The sequence below is a fragment of the Triturus cristatus genome, chromosome 8 (assembly GCF_964204655.1).
Source record: "Triturus cristatus chromosome 8, aTriCri1.1, whole genome shotgun sequence".
Taxonomy (NCBI): domain Eukaryota; kingdom Metazoa; phylum Chordata; class Amphibia; order Caudata; family Salamandridae; genus Triturus; species Triturus cristatus.
Window position 1 is genome coordinate 33,539,104 of NC_140591.1, and position 17,888 is coordinate 33,556,991.

General features: G+C 45.7%; 1 protein-coding gene across 1 annotated transcript in view; it reads right to left on the reverse strand.

The window, feature by feature from the left end:
- LOC146799893 (cytosolic phospholipase A2 gamma-like) overlaps positions 1-17,888 on the reverse strand; it is a 335,231-nt gene that overhangs the window by 222,542 nt on the left and 94,801 nt on the right. Inside the window, exons 5-6 of the mRNA XM_085623690.1 lie at positions 13,075-13,146; positions 12,691-12,711 (exon numbers count right to left, since the gene is read on the reverse strand). Of these exons, the coding sequence (XP_085479816.1) occupies positions 12,691-12,711; positions 13,075-13,146 (93 nt within the window). The remainder of the gene's footprint in view (positions 1-12,690; positions 12,712-13,074; positions 13,147-17,888) is intronic.

Here is a 17,888-nt window from a genome sequence, read left to right on the forward strand (position 1 = left end):
GGCCGCATGCAGGTCCACCCGCGTTATATTAGGGAGCGAGCTTTGGGCCGAGGGGCGATACGTTGTTTGTGCATACCAGCTGTTTATGGGGGTTCATACGAGTCAAGGTAAGTGTCCAGAGCTTCCCATAACCCTCTTGAGGATGCATTCCAGGGTGAGTACTGTAGCTCAATATTGCCTGCTCCTCTGAGATGCGTGACCCAGTTGATCCATCCTTTGTAGCTAGTTTTGCTTGTGTCTTTCCAGTTGGTTAGGACTATTTTCACGGCTGCTGTCAGTAAGAGATCCATTAGGTCCTTATCTTGTTCAGTTCTCAAGTTCACTCAAGTTCATACGCATGAATGCCGAGGTGAGGGTGGAGAATTCCATTGATAGCTTGCATTCAAACACAACATTAATGAAATCAAAGATTTTCCCCCAGAATACCTTGAGTGTTGGGCATTGGAAGATAAGGTGTGCTAGGTCCCCCTTCTCTTTGTTACATTTCCAGCAGAGTGGGTCCTCCCTGAGACCTAGTGAGTATAGTCTTGCTGGGGTCCAGTATGCCTTGTGAAGCAGCCAGAATTTCGTTTGTGCCAGTACTGGGGTAATCTTATTGCGCGAGGTCGAGGACCACAGAGTTGCCCATTCCTGTTCTTTGAGAGGTGTGCTAGATTGTTTATCCCAATAGGTGATTGTTTTTCCGTTAAGTTTGTTGGTTTTGGGGCGTAAGAGTTTGTAGAGCTGCGAGACTTGGTGTCCTAGTTTGTTAATGTTTGAGACATAACGGAAGATTGAGGGTTGGGGGGTATTTAGTTTCGTCTTCGATAAGGCCGCTCTTATTTTCAGGAACTTATAGAGTTCGATGTCTTTAAGGTGGTGTCTTGCTTTGAGGTCTGAGAAGGTAATTGCTATTTTTTATCCCAAATTTTTTTTTCTAGTTTGGTCTCTTTTTTGGCAGTAGAGTGCTGGGGAGCCATCTCAAGCTATTTTCTTTCAGACTTTTTTATTACTTCTTTTGGAGCGAGAATGTAAACTGAGTCCTGGTGACTAGGGCGAAGTGCGAGGCAGACATCATTAGCTCCCTTTTCCTCACCCCTCCTATCGGCAACAAGCACAGAGGTTCCCCCCTCAATGAATCTCTGCTGGCTCTGCGCTTCTGCCAGGGGAATAAAACTTCACACTTTACCTCTTGCAATGCCTCCTCAGAGTGCGACAGCCTAACAAGTGAGCGCCCCGCAGACACACACACCAGTGATCACCTCCAACCATCCCAAAAAGAAATAAGTGCCTTCGACATCCACTGTCTAATTGCCAACATGACTCATTTTCTGAATCGCGCTTTCACTTCAAAGCTGACGGGCTTTATTATTACCAGAGAGTTCACCATAAACCAGCAGCTTCATTGGGCTTTGCCTCGTTGTTTTAACGCATTTGTGCAAACATTTGCTGTAATAGCATGCGCTTATTTCAATGTTGGTTTTACCTAGGGGTGGCCGAGCAATACTCTGCCCTCTCGCGTACCTCCACGGAATTCGACAGAGTTTGTCGTCAACTCCATGAGCTCCACACAGGCCTAGATGGAGCTGAGCCTATTCACATGTATCACCCGATCGGGGTGTCTGGATGTTCCCGAGTCCACCTTATATGTAACTTCACCCTTTTACTCTAATCTAGGCTAAGACCCAGTCCACTTGTCCTGTAGGGCCTGGGGGGCCACAGGCTCTAAGGCCGACACCAGTTGTCCAGGTTGATATTCAACCATGGAGAACTTATGTTCATACCAGTGCTTGACAAGCTCCTGTCTGGAATCAAAATGTGTGTTTGCTTTCTTAATGTATTGAGCCATTCTGGAGAGAGACCTGTCGCCAGATCTCCCGAGGCTTCTCCGGGAGCAACGTTATTTTTACTAAGAACTCTTGACTTTTAACTTGCCGCCTACCTGCACTGCTTCAAAGCGCCTCGGATCCGGCGCCCTGATCCTCCCTGGCTGCCCTCTCTCCTGCACGCGACCAGACCGCCTCCGCTGATCGCCCCCTCCTCGCCTGACTCTCGGAGGGGGACGGGCGGCTCCTCCATCTTGGGCGGGTCTGGCCTTGGCGCTGCTGCTCTTTGGCTCCTCCATCCCCTGCCACGCCCCCTTGATCCTCCTTCCTCATGTGTCGTCCCCATATAACGGCTCCTGTCTTCCGGCGGCGCAGCGGACGGGCGCAGCGGGCGCGACGGAGGCGCGCCGAAGTTGCGCCAAAGTTAAGCCCGTCTGCGCCCGTCCGCGACGGGCCGGGACCAGGGGCCACACACCCTGCTCCTCACTTGGTCTATTCTCCTGCCCAACTTATAGCACTATCTGCCTTTCCTTCTCCCCCCCTTTTTCCCTTACATCATCTACACTCACTTGGTATTCTTTCCTCTCCTCTGCCTTACCCGATACCAATCTCTTTCAACTCTTCCTTTTGTCCCACTACATTATCTCCGGTCTCTCGTCCCCCCCCTGCTCTTACTGTAGCTTCTGCCTACTTACTTAATACCCGGTCTGCAGTCAAACATCAGACAGCACTCTTTAACCTTCTGACCACTGACTCTCCTGACTTTTTATTTCTGACTGAAACTTGGTTCTCTGCCGACTCTCTCCCTGATCTTTTAGCCATCCTCCCCGACACCTACTATGCCCTCCGAGCTGATCGCTCGGATGGTAGGGCCGGTGGAGGGGTGGCGATGATCGTCCGGTCGGCACTCAAATTTCAACTCCTCCCTCACTCCCTCATATCCAACGTGGACTATCTTGTGGCCCGTTTCCTTAATCTTCCCTCTCCTCTTACTGTTGTTCTTGTTTACCGTCCCCCCCAATCGATGCCTTCTTTCGTAGCCTCTATTCAGGATCTTCTGGCCACCTTGGTGGTTAATAACTCCTCCGTTCTATTTCTCGGAGATTTTAACTTCTGGCCAGGAGACCCAAAGGAAGATCTCCCTTCCAAAGATTTTTTTGCCACTCTCCACTGCTTGAATCTCACTTCCTATGTCACAGCCTCAACCCACGTTCAAGGTCATATCCTTGATCAAATCTGGTCTTCTCGCCCCCTTGCCTCACCTCCCTCTATCTCCCCCTGTGTTTGGTCGGATCACCATATTATTTTTTTCTATTCACCTGGGTGTGGTTGACAAGCCCTCTTTCCCCAAAAATCTCCTTGCCCGTAACTGGAATCAGACCGACCTTGATTCTCTCTCATTTTCTTTGGTTTCCTCCGCTCCTGATCTTACCAACCGCCCCCTTGAGTCCCAGGCCAATGCCATCAGTACATGGCTTTCCTCTTCGTGCGATCGAGTGGCCCCGCTAAAAAAGATCAAGGCGGTTCGCCCTTACGATGCGCACAAATGGTTCTCTCCAGCGCTTAAAGCTTTAAAACTGGACCTCAGGCGGTCGGATCGTCTCTGGAGACGGCAGTATTCTCCCTCTTTGCACGCTAAACATAAATTACTCCTCTCCGATTACAAACAAGCTATCCTTGTGGCCAGAACCTCCTATTTCACTGAGAGAGTAGCTCTCTCTGCAAACAAATCCCGTGAAATTTTTTCCCTGGTTCACAGTTTTGCCACCTCTGATCGCTCTTCCCTCGGTTTGGTCCCCTCTCAGTCCCTCTGCTTGTCACTCAATGACTTCTTTATAGACAAGATCGTGAAGATTAAAGCTAACATTCCGACAGTGTCCCAACCTACCCCTATGTGCTTTGTCACTTCCCCGCTTTCTTCCCTTGCCACTTTCCCCCCTATTTCCCTTGATCTATTTCACAACTACCTGCTCAAGGTTAAATCTGGCTCCCCTGCAGTCTGTGCCCCGGCGCGCATTCTAAAAACTCTTTTCACCGACTCTCCTGTCCCCCCGCTCACTTTACTTAATTCTTCTTTGGCCTCTGGTTCTGTTCCTTTATCATTTAAATCCGCCGTCGTTCTCCCCATTCTAAAAAAACCCGGTCTGGATCCCTCCCTCCCTGCTCATTTCCGACCCATCTCCCTTCTCCCCTTTTTAGCTAAGATCCTCGAGACCCATGTCACCTCTTGCCTCTCCTCGTATATCGAGGATAATGGCCTTCTCGCTTCCCATCAGGCGGGCTTTCGCTCAGGTCACTCAACGGAGGCAGTGGTTCTCGCGGTTCTGGATGAACTCAAGGGGAAGGCAGATTCCAACCTCCCCCAAGCTCTGGTCCTCCTCGATCTGTCCGCTGCGTTTGACATGGTCGACCATTCCATTCTTCTCGCCCGTGTCAGCGCAGCGGGCATTCGGGGCGCGGCCTTCTCTTGGCTAGCATCCTTCCTTCGGGATAGGTACCAGGCGGTTCATCTCTCCGGCTTCTCTGCCCCCCCCCCGCTCGGTCACTTGTGGTGTTCCCCAAGGTTCTTCTCTTTCCCCCCTTCTCTTTAATCTTCACATCTGTCCCCTTGTCACCTCTCTTCTTGAGCTGGGGGTCTCTGTGTACAACTACGCAGATGACCTCCAGCTCGTCTTTGATCTTTCCTCTTCTCCTGACTCTCTTCCTAAGTTCAGTTCCACCTTAATCTTCATTTCCGAGTGGATGAGCGCTAACCATCTTAAGCTCAACCCCGATAAGACGGAACTTGTCCTCAGGGGTGGTTCATCTAACCCCTGGTCCCCAGAACACTGGCCCCTTTCTTTTGGTCCCCCTCCTACGCCTTCTCTCTCTGTTCGCACTCTCGGCATCAAAGTTAGCTCTGACTTAACAATGCAGAGTCAGATTAGCTCTGTTGTGTCTTCCTGCTTTCTTTCCCTCCGTCTCATTCGGAAAATCTCACGCTTTTTCTCCACTGATGCACTCAAAACCATAGTCCTGGCCTTAGTCATCTCTCGCCTCGACTATGGGAATGGCCTGTACGTGGGCATTCCTGCCTACGAGTCCCGACGTCTACAGGCCATTCAAAATCAAGCTGCCCGCCTCATTTTCTCTCTTCCCAAATTCTCTCATATTACTCCTGTTCTTAAATCTCTTCACTGGCTCCCTATTCGTTTCAGATCTCTTTTCAAACTAGCCTGCTTTGCTTTTCGAGCTTACTCCCGCTCTGCCCCTGCCTACATCACCTCTCTTATTTCATCCCACGTCACTAGTCGAACCCTCCGTTCTTCTTCTCTTTCTCTTTTGCACATCCCCCGTTTCCGCAAATACAGAACTGGCGGCACTCGCCTCTCCGTTTTAGCCCCCCAGTTCTGGAACAGCCTTCCACTTCATATTCGTTCCATCCCCATTTATACCCACTTTCGAAAAGCCCTCAAAACTTTTCTTTTCACTCAGGCTTTTTCTTCATGGGTCCCCCGGATCCCCTCTGTGAGCTCTGACCAGGTCCCCAGCGCCAGGAAGCCGCTGGGCCGCAGTGCGCTTGATTAAATATTTTTTCATTCATTCATTGATTCATTCATTCATTCAGAGAGCCAAGCACATAGTTCAAAATGTCATGTTTGGGTTAGTTGAGAGGTGTCTCCCAACCTTCTCTGACTAAGCAAAAAGAACTTCTTACAGGGTGTCCAAAAAGTAGTTCAAATGGACAGAAACCTACTCATTTCTGTGTAACCTCCCTGTATTTAAGCAGCAGGCATGGTAGGGGAACTCCCCAAATCCCTCTGAGTTTTTCAACCTTCAACCAAACCCATAATCATGCATTTCATGGTCTTATTGAACCTCTCCACATGACCATTTCCTTGGGGATGATTGGGGTAGTGAACCTCCCACTCCACATTTCATACCATATTGCTTTCAGATAGGCTACAATTCAATGTGTGCCCCTCTCTGAAATCACCTCCTTACACAACCCAACTCTGGTGAAGATGCCAAAACTGTCTGTCTACTGCAGGAACAGTAAATGTCCTAAGGGGAATAGCTTCAGGGTATTTGGTGGCATGGTCCACTACCACCAAGATGAACCTATTGGCAGAGGCAGTAGGTGAGTCAAGGGGACCTACAATATTGATACCCACCCTCTCAAAGGGAGATGTCTCAACAGAAAGTGATATGAAGGGAGCCTTTGGATTGCCACCTGCTTTACCACTGGCTTGGCAGGTGATACATGAGCAACACAATTCGTTCATCTTTTCTGGTATTTGGGGTCAGTAAATGTGGTTAACCAGCGGTCTCCAGGTCTTGGTCTGACAGATATCCAACAATGGGCCAGGTTAAGGAGAAACTCTCTGTACTGTTGGGGGACCACCACTCTCCTGTTTCCCTGGTTTGGGGTCCTTTGCCTCACTGCAAAGGATTAACTCCTCCCAGTACACCTTATGGGTTCCAGTGACATCACCTTTCCACTGTTTGACAGCCAGCTGTCTCCAGCCCTCAAGAGTGGAACATGTCTTTTGCTCCTGGCTCAAGTCTTCTCTGGAGGGTCCACCTGCTCCTGGTCAGGCAAATCTCTCAAGGAAGCAACCTCATGTTCAGACACCTTAGTCTCCTTCTGGGTCTGTAGACGTTCAGAAGTGGCCTTGCCACACTTCCTACCCGGCCTCCAAAAAGTAGGGTCTTGGGCCATTTTCCCGGCTCCAAAGTCCCTTGACTTCCTCTTAAGGCCTTTTAAGCTCTAGTGGAGACACACACCCACTCAGGGAGCCCTAGAATTGGTGCATGAGTCCTTCTCTCCAACTCTGCCCAAGAAGAAGTTTCATAGTCATTGCCCAGTAGACACGCCAGATTATAGGGGACACAGCTGCTTTCTTAGGGCCATTAACCCCTCCCCAGTTGAAGTCTACCACGGCTATGGGAAGTAACTTCGTAACAGTGCCACAGTTTACTATCTGGTGCTCCACGTGGTGTATGAGCTGCCCTGAGGAAAGCACCTTAGTCATAATCATGGTGATGCTAGCACCTGTATCCCTCAAGGACTGGACTTCAGTCCCATTTATTTTTGCCCACTACCTATACTTTACCATGCTGGCAGGCCAGTAGGCCAAGGGTTTAATTTCACCCATGGAAACTAAAGTGGCTTCAGTGTATACCTTGCATCTCCCAGTGGGTGCCTTTTTGGGGCATGCAAGATCCCCTCTCTTGTGCCCTGGCTGTCTACAGTCATAGCACACCCAAGCTTTCACAGGATCAAAGTTCTTTTGCAGGTCCCCCCTCCCCTCTGAATGGGATCTGGCACTGGGCTTCTCCCCCATGGCAATCTTCTGAGGACTTTTTCGGAGTTTCAGACTTTTTATGTTTTGCCCGATCTTTCCCCTGAAGGGACATTTTGGGACATCCTAGTGTGTTCCATTCATCAGCTATCTTTCCCAGCTCTCTAGGGATAGATAGCTTTGAACCCACCAGATGCTGGTGTAACATCTCTGAGGTCCAATTTGTAAGCATGTATTCCTTAACCGCAATTAGGTATCCACTTTGTTACCCTTTATCCAGCCTACCAGTGATTTCACAGAGGCAGCTACATAGTACACCCCTGTCCGAGTTGACCCCTTGTGGGTGTTCCCAAACATTTTTCTGTACTCCTCTGGGATTAAACCAAATAGCTCGATGAGAGCCCACATCATGTGAGCGTATGACTCTGCCACCTCACCCTTCAGGGTCAGCTTCTCTCTCTACCCCACAACAAAGAACCCCAATGTTTGGCCCCCCCTATTATCTTTTGAGCCCTCTCATAGGATGCCTGCCATTTTTCTATGTCATTCCCCTCTACATATTTAGAAGCAATACCCTTGGGCAACTGGCGATCATAGGTACTCCCTGCATTTAAATCTGCTTCTTTGTTGCTTCCACCATGTCCTTGAGGTTTCAGCCACAGCTTGGCTCTCTTCTTCTCTAGGAAAAGTTATCTTTCTTCTAGAGCCAGCTTCCTCTCCTGGATCTCTAAGATGCTGAGCTGGCCTTCTAGATCCTTGTGTCCCCTTACTGAAATGGAGTTCTTTTCACTTGCAGATGTGGAGTAATGCCTTGATTGATCTGTTAGGACCACACTCTTGCTGTCCCCATCTATGTTGAAGAGATCTGTGCCATTCTACTGATCCCCACTGTCAAGGGTGATCTCCTCTGATATTTGGGCCTGGGCTCTCCTAGCTTTCTTCCAGGCTCTGAGGGCCTTCTCCAGGTCATCCTTTGTGGCTGTGACCCATGGGTTGATTTTCTTATTTCTGCACAGCACACTCAAATCATTGATCTTCAGTGCGAGCAGGATGGCCAGATCGATGTTCATGTTTTCCATCTTTGAAGACTTTGCAAACCTTTTCGTCACTTTTCGTGAAACTTGTTGTCAACTTTGTAACAGCTTCTGGAAAACAGTGTCTTGGATATACAGAACTTGGCAAACTTTTTAAGACTTCTTCTCAGTGTACAATTGGTAGATCTTGCAGTGGTTACCAGCTTACTAATTTTTTGGTACAGCTAAACACATGTTCTAGATCCTAACTCAAGGCACCAATGCGAGGATTTGAGTGTATTATATGGCATGGTTGTATGACCTTACCATGAAACAAGCTTGCAAAAACTGTCTTGGGTCCAGTTAGGCTCATTTGCAAAACCTCGCCTTAAATCTGGGTAGCTGTAGCCTGGCAGTAAAAGAGGCACAGTTACTGCCAGCCTTGCTTCTCGTAAGCAATGACTATGTGCAAAGTGTGTGTTTACACACCACTTGCAGGTTTTTAAAACACATGAATAAAAGGCATTGTCATGTACAATTTCAATTGCTGAAACTCTCGCAAACGGGAGACCTATTGCATTGCAAATGCTTGTTACTTTTGGTCACTTTACAAGGTCCCAACATCTCCACTAACAATTCAGTTTTACAGACACCATGAAAAAACACAAAACAATCTCTGACAAAGTCAAATGTCTAACAGACAAGTCCCTAACTATTGTGCTTTGCCATTGCTTCCTGAGTGTGCGACTGAGGGAGCGTCCCAGTTTTGTTGAGTTATGTTGTATTTTGTTCCTACACAAATACAGAGACCAATTAAAAGAGAATGCACACTGATTACAAGTGGGAAGGATTGGAGAGGTCAGGAAATACAGAACCCTTGCGCTGTGGTATTTACTGAGTGCAATGTGTAACATCCATGTATTTTTTTCCTTGTGTAAATGAGGAATAAAATGTTACATTTGGTGCTTTCTGCACCACATTTGCCTTGTGTCGGAATCTGTTTTCACCCAGTAAATGTGAACAGCTTTGTCTTACAGAAAACACTGAGGGGAAATGTCAATGGTGCACTAATAACCATTAATATTGGAATTACAATCTGCGGTCCTGACTCCTCTTGGTAAACGTTTATACTACGATTGCTTCATTTACTAGATGTGGAAAATACTTTGAATTGCAAGTGTTCCTTGGAAACATGAGGAATTACATGCAGAAATTGATAGTACCTGCGCCAGTTGCTATATGTATTCAAATTTACCACGTTTGTCATATGGTAGATGTGAGAAGCTGGCCTGGTATATGATGTACACTTATGTAAGTGGACACCCTGCACCAGTCCAGACAACCCTTATGGTGATTTAAGAGGTCTTAGAAAGCTCTCTAAACGGTAGCTGTGGAGAGAAGCCTGCAAGCTTAGTCCAGAAGGAGTGTAAAGCAGCTTTTTTGACCAGAATGCAATCTTATAGTATACATAAAGTGAAAAAGAACCACACAAAGTAGTTATAAAAATATGTATTTATTATATAACACTCTCTAACACATAGAAGTATCTCCTACCCAGAGATAAACACAATGCACACAATACTTAGCACAGAAATGCAGTAATTAGCTCAAAATACACAGTGGCCCCGGGGGGGGGGGGGATGGGGGACCAAACCATTTACTAAGAAAGTGGTATAAGAACCACAACTGGAGTCAAGACAGTGTTGAGAGGACATAGAAGTGCTGGGAACCCAAGAAAAAACCCAAGGTAAATAGCTAGGGACCCCACGGAGAGCATGTGCAATGTGAGTGCACAACTGCGTGCTCCATACATCTCTATGTGTAAGTGGCGGTTGGATTTTTAAAGATTAAGGACCCTTCCCAGTGGACCCTGAAGAAACCCTGTGGAAGAGAGAAGGTTGGAGAGCCACCTCACCCATGGATACCCTAATACCCATGTTACCTACACCATGGAAGCCCGGTGCATACGTGTGAAGTTGTGTCGGAAACGGCCATATTCAGGAAAGTGCCACTGCTGGAAGAGGAGAAAGTGTCCAGTGGAATCCGAAGATGGATTCTTGATGAGAGTTACCCGCAAGCAGAGGGGACAGAGTCTGTCACTTAGAGGTGACCAGGAGACTTGGAAGATAAATGCCCACCGATGTCGGGTGATGCAGGATGGATGACGATGACCTTGACTCTGCAGCTGTGAGGACCAGGTGATGCTGAGGAAGACCAGGAGTCATGCACAAGCTATCCCACGAAGGATGTCGAGTGCTGAGGGGTCGGTGTTCGGCAAGCCACGCAGGAATCAAAGCAGGAGACCAGCAAGGTCCAGGGAAGTCACTAAAGGCAGGGAAGTCAGGGTAGGCCCCAAGCAAACAGAGGAGCCAAAGAGAAGCAAAGGGGACCCTCAAATGGAACCACAGGCCGGAGGCATAGGAGTCACGAGAGGACCTAAAGCAGCTCAACAAAAGATGCAGCCCACGATGCACATGATGTGGTGTGGCTGAAGATTCTGGTCACAGGTGATGCTCGAGGTTAGGGTTACTTGGAACCCGAAGATCTTCTTGGAAAGAAGTCAACAAGCCTTTGCAACTGCAAGTGCAGAGATCTTTGGAGTCTGGAGGGGCTCAGGATCAGCAGACCGCTCGACATAGTTGCGGTGCCTGCGAATGCAGGGGAGTGACTCCTTAACTCCAAGGGAGATTTCTTCAGATGTCTTTGATGCTTCACAGGCCTTGGAAGGGTCCTGTATGATACACAGACAAAGCAGCAGAATGGAAGGGAGACAAAGTCAGGCCTAACGAAGTCCAGTGAAGTCCAGAGTGCCCAGACGGTCGAAGTGCATTGATGTCTGATCTGAATCTTATCCCACGACGAATTTAGGGACCTACACCCAGGTAAGCCTTAATTACCCTAGGGAAAGTGTTGCATAGATCCAGGGGAGAGTCTGGAAAGGGGAGAGGTTACTCCCATGTCCTTTGACCAGTTTCGCACCAGCGCGAGAGCCAACGGCTCCCAGAACTGGTTTGGACTGGACTAGGCACAGGGACACCAAATGTGCACCTCATGCAGACTGAGTGGCGCTGGCAAGCACACACACCCCATCCCAATATACTAAATCCTGTCTGGGAGGTGGTCACATCTGCCTGTGACAGGGTGCCTATTGTTCTGCCTTCCCGTGCTCGAGCTTGGATCAGCATCAGGAGGGCAGAATTGTGCTGTCCGGGTCAAGAAGGCTGGTACCGGGAACACTGAGAGCCTAATGGAGGGCTCTTCCAGTGATACCAAACATGATAGGATTCATTGCAGCCATTTTCGAGATGGTCATCGCATAATTACGCGGTGCCCCTCTATATAGTATATGGCTGCTTCACTGGCAACCCGGTAGAATGGACTCCGTAGGCTGCAGGGGTGTTCTTCTCATGCAGGGGCACCCTCTCACTTAGAACCAAGCACCCTGCCTTCAGGATTGCAGAGGCCTGCTATAGGGGTGACATATAGGTTTTAAGTGCACTGACCCTTAGATATAGGAAACCTATATCTTTAGTAAGTGGTGCTAGCACCAGCTTACACAGGCTGCAATGGCCGGCCTGTAGTTTAATTTTGAATGGTCTCTCATGGGTGGCATAATACATGCTTCAGCCCATGGGAGACCTCTGGGGTACCTATGCCCTGGGTACCTTAGGTCCATATGCTAGGGACTTATAAGGGTACCCCAGGATCCAATCTGGGATGTACCTAAGTACTGAACACAACAATTTAGGGAGAAAGCAGATTGACTGGGGTCCTGAGTGGCAGGATCCCAGTCAGACTATTCCAAAAACAGCTTAGCACCTGGCAACAATTGGGGGTAACCATGCAGAAGGATCCTACCTTCCTAAAGTAGATTGCCATAGATCTGACACGACAAAAAGAAACCAAGAGCACATTATGAAGCTACAGTAATAAAACTAAATGTCAATATTTACATCTATGTGTTTTTAAAATCTAATCTTTGTTATCTTTCTGGAATGTTGATCAAAAATGTTTTGAAGGAGTTAATACATCAGAACAGTGGAAACAGATTTAAAATCAGAACGATTAAACACATATTTTCGAGGACTCCTTGCCTGAAGAAAAAGACATTTTCAGCTTCGTCATTTAGAGGCCAAAGTAAAGGATATGAGGGCGGTCCAATGAGATATCAGATGTCTTGAATTTGCCAAAAGGGCCATGAATTAAGGAAGAATGTGATTCAGAGTTTGGAACATGGTTTTGTGTCTTACATTCTGTATTGTGCAATGTCAGAGATTATTCATTTTTTTAGTTTATGGATTTGTTGAGGCGGCTGCATGCTTGTAGATTTTGATCTGAATTTTATATTTTGAACAAATATATCAAAACATAAAGTTACATAAATGTCATCAGTTATTTAAGTTCGACGATAGTTTCCATCATGGTCCTTGTACTGTATTTCAATTAGCTTTTAAATTGATTAGTTTGAACTGAGGTATAATAGAGATTTGCATAAACAATACTATAGCAAAGGATGTAAAATAAATATCTTAAACTCATTTTTTATTTTTGATAAGATATAAAAAAAAAATTGATAAATTAACTTACCCGCACATGCTCTCGCCATCACTGCAAAAGAAAGGGATGCATATGAGGAGAATGTGAAAGGACCCCAGGGAATCAATAGTTGCAGACAGTTTTATGTGTGATTGTCCTTTCCTTCTTCTTCCTCCCTTGGCTGTCTTGGAAATGTGATTTATTTTGTTGCACCCTCGTCTACAAACTGTTCTTTTGGCATAGTAGCACTAGCACGTCTTCCTTAGGACTACTTTCTCTTAGTTCAAATATGAAGCTGTTTAAGAATTTATAAACTCCTTTATTAATCAGATGTCCTTCACTAACAGTTCTTCAGTGCTTGCATGTAACACTAAAGAGTTCTTGAATTGCAAAACAAGATGTTTGCAGCCAAATGTATTATATCCAAATACTTACATTGTGGCATTTTTTCTTCGTTGTCTTCATCTTCTTCTTCCTGTTTTCCGGTAAACCAGCTGCATATGTAGTCTGGAAGAAAAAAGAATACAATCACACCTAACTTGAGGACATGGTCACCCCAAATTTAAATGTTTAATTTTCAAGTGCTACTCTTATTAATTTGTAATATAAAGTAAAGAGCAATAAATAATGAAACCATTATACATTTAGGACAAGATATAATAGCGGACTTATATTAAAAGGAATGACATCGATTTGTTAGAGTGCACAAATACGCGAAGGCGTCAAGGTGCTCAAGAGTAGTTATTTCAGATGAGAGAAAAGACATAGCAAGATTTCTGCTCTGGGATGCTGCGCGACCTCAGTTTATAAGGTAAAGAGACAGGTTTATAAGACCTTTCTAAAGGTTGTGTGATTCTTCAAGCTGAGAACATGATGGGTAAGGGCATTCAATAGCTTGGTTGTGCCCACCGAGAAGGCTCTACCTCCCCATCTTGCTTTCCAAAATGTGGGGATCACTAACTTTTGATTAGCTGAGCGAAGCTATCTAGTAGGTGCATACCACTGGAGCATAGTTCTAACTGCTCCAGGCCCTGATCTATGTACAGCATTGGGAGCAAAACACAAAGCTTTAAACATGATATACTTTTTCACTGGTAACCAGTGAAGCTTGTTTATTCCTGCAGAGACTGATTGGTATTTGGGAATGTCTAATATCAGTCTCGGTGCTGCATTTTGTACCGTTTGTAGCTTAGTTAAGGCAGGCTTGTTGATGTCAAGATAGAGAACATTGCAGTAATCAAGTTTGAAAGTTATTGGTGCCAGAACCACTTGTTTGCGTGCAGATACTGGGATAAAGGGGAAAACATTTAGAAGAATCCCTATAATGCAACGGCAGGTTGAAACTGTGCGATTGACCTGTAGGTCAAGCACCAGATTTTTGTCCGCAATCAGTGGGGGCAAGCAGTGATCTCAACATACTTGACAGAGCTGACGGCTGCACCTTTCATCACACCAGATTCCCATACGCTGCCCCTTATCAAGGAGGCCCATGCAGCCACATGGCACATATTCATTCTTTCCTAGGACCAGACATCACTTTATGCCCTGAAGAAGTTCATTGCGTATGAACGAAATGCGTTGGCTGGCAATTTTCTTTATTTGGACGCTCACGAAAATAAATAAAAAATTAAGAAAACCTAACCGAGACTATATGACTTATTGAAAAACTATTTTTACTTAACGGGTGGAGCACCACTCCATATCTTAGGCTCAGTGATCAGTTGTTGTTCCATATAGACAATTGATTGCCAAAAGTTAAGACCTCAGTCTTGTCTCCATTTAATTATAGAGAGTTATTTCTCATCCAGTTAGCCACTGTCTTCATGCAGTTGCTAAAGTTGGCAGACGTGGCCTCGTTGTGACAGACACTATTATTTGAGTGTCATGAGCATACTAAAGTGCCTGTAGCCCAACAGTCCAAATTGATTTGGCTACTGGGGGAACAACTAGATTGAATAAAGTTGGGCTCATGGCAGATCCCTGCGGGACCCCACCTGGCAGGTGGAAAGACTCCGACTTGCATTGGTTGACAGGCACAGTCTGAGATCTTTCCATAATGAAGATTATTATCATTTTAATGCTGAACCTTTTATACCTAATTCCTTTAATCGACCTGTCAGAAGGGTCGGGAACATGGTATCAAAGGCTGCAGGCATATGCAATAGGATCAGTACAGCAGCCTGCCCTGCATCGACCAATGATCTGATACTGTCCACCGCTGAGACCAATGTAGTTTCAGTAGCATGGTTGCTGCTAAATCCAAATTCTGAGACATCCAGGAGTCCCTGTTCCTCTACATGGGACATACGCTGTGCATTTAGATGTTTTTCCAGGGTTTTAGGAGGTATAGGGAGTAGGGAGATGAGACAATAGCTTATTAGATCATTGGGAACGAGATTGGGCTTTTTCAATATTGGCCTGACTGCAGCCTCTTTCCACAGACCTGGGTAGGATCCTGCACTGATGACTCTATTCATGATTGTTGTCATGGAAGGAGAAATAGTGCCAACTACTGAATGTACTGTTTTAGGAGGGCATGGCTCACAAAAGTGACCCTGACTTTATACTAAGGAGGTGAAGCTCTATTTGTTCTGCTGTCATAAGTGTAACGGATGATAGAGCAAATATATGCCCCTCCATTCCCTATTCGATCTCTGAGACACTAGGCTTGGACTATAAATCCAGTCGTGAGAGGTTTTGTACCTCAACAGCAGAGGTGCCAAATTCCTTATAGATGGTATGAGTTTTTGTTTGAAAATAGTCTGCCAGTTTATCACAGATATCTTGGGAACCCTCTAAGTTGGTTGGATCTATGGAAGCAGATTGAAGATTTACCACATGAACTACTTTTCTTGCAGAATAGGCAGAGTTGATATTTTTAGTGCAAACATTTGATTTCTCTTCTCTAATTTCTACTGTGTTATTCCTAATAAATATTTATATTCACCTTTTTCCTGGATCTCATAGTTTCTCTGCCAGGCTCATTCTTGTCTCTGGCAGGACGGTCTAAGTTGTCGAAGCCACTCTGTGAACCACTGAGCTGTTGGCAGCTTCTTGTGCTTCTTTGTTTCCATAAGAGGGGCAACCAAATCCAAAGCAGAACTAAACTAGGATGAGAACTCCACTATGGCCAGCTCCACTTCCTCATGGTCAGTCCTGTTAATGGTCCTAAATGCAGTAAAGGAGATTTCTCCTGATACTCCCTTTTAGCCTATATTTTTTTCTGTTTGGAACCACCTGTTTGATCGTCCAAGAGAGTGAAACACCTACTGCATAGTGGTCAGACCAGCTAAGTGGTAATATCTCATTTAGCTTCAATAGTGAGTCATTAGAGAACATTCTATCCAGTGTGTGCCCCTCACTATGTGTAGGGGCATTGACCAATTGAGAGAGACTAAAGCATGCCATTGTGTCCATAAATGCCTTTGAGTCTTTACATGTATCATCTTCCAGATGGAATTTAAAATCTCCCAGGAAAGTGAAATTATTTTTTCCTAGAAGAGGATCAATTATAGGGGCTAGTTCTATTGTAAAGACAGACTAAGGTCATGGGGGACTATACACCTGAACACCAGAAAAAGATTTTGTCAGATGTAGTGTTATTGAAAAATTCAGTGCTTCACATGACGTTGTGCTCTGTATAGGCTCCATGAGGAAATTGTACTTTGGCTCATGTATGATTGCTACACCTTCCCCTGGTCTGCCTGTCCTGTCATGCCTAAGGACTGTACAACCTGGGGGATGGTATCCACCAAGGCGAGCTTGGCGTGTCAGTTGCCTAGGTTTTAGTGACAAACACCCAGTCCGGGTCGTGTGCCACTGTGAATTTGGCGAACTCTGTTTGGATTTTATTAAGAGATCTGGCATTGATCAGGAATCCATTATATTTCTCCTCTATTGGGGACGTCTCCTTCTTTAGATGGCCACTCTCTGGAGTGCTATGGGATTTAGTAGGCATGCTGAATGAGGGAGAAGGGATGCCAACCCTAAACCCCCATGATGTACATATGCAGCCCTCACTCTGAGAGAGTTCATTAAATCCAAAAGGAGAACAACATGGTGAGTGTTTACCACAATTTTCTAACACCAAAAGCTGTTCTCATGAGTAGAATAAACTTGGGGCCCTTTCTGGAGGAAATTAGCCAGGGTTTCTGGTACATGGTGCAGTTCGGAAACATATGGACGCAGTAAAGCGCGCCTTTGGTGCCATGGAGGAACGTCCGCACACTCATGATATTTAAGTATGCATTTCCAATCAGGAGAGCAACGCCTAGCCTGCTGTCTATCCTAAATGGTGTCGGTAAAATGGCAACCTGGAAGTGTGCAGCAACTCTAACACTCTCCACAGCAATCTGCACCCAGCGAGTCATGGTGAACCGGGAGTAATTAAGTAAGTAGAATCTCAGTAGAAAGAGGCGCCGCAAAAGATACTACTAAGCAAAACAATTGCAAAGATTAAAACATGCTTAGGAGCTCGAGGTGGAGATCGGAAAGAACTAAGTGGAAACACACTCATGTCGTTTAAGTAGACATTTCCAATCAGGAGAACAATGCCTAGCCCGCTGCCTACCCAAAATGGCATCAGGAAAATTATATATTATATGTATATAATATACTGCATCACCCCTAAGGTAGGTTATAGGTAGCCTATTGTGTAGGGTTCATTGAAATTAATAGTTTATACATGTACTTTTAAGTTTTACTCATCCTAAATTCATTTTTCACTACTGTGAGGCCTACCTTTCCCATAGGATAACATTGAGTTGCCTTATTACATTTATTTGGTGCTAACTTTTGATTGGGAACAGGTAGGCACTTCATATTTGATATCTATGAAATTGTTATGAAAAATCCTCCTTAATGGTAAAGCCAGATTTTAAATTTCAATTTCGAAAATGGCACTTTTAGAAAGTAGCATATTCCTTCCCTTTACTATTTTGTATCAATAGTCTGTCCTAGGTCACAATGCTAGATGTAGCTTGCAGATGGACTTTGTTAATTACTCCCGGAGAGTCACACAATGGAGGGATTAGGTATGCTGGAATTATCCATCTGCTGGCAGGATGGGGATTTACTTGGGGATAACCCCACTTGCAACTGAATAAACTTTGCTTTGTCTTCATACAAAGGACTTGTCTCCAGTAAATTGTCCCTGCAACCAGCTTTGGAGCCAGGGCAAGGAGTCAGGAAATTCTAAGCACCTCAAATGAAAACTTCTAAAAACTTCTCTGACTTCAAATAAGGAACCG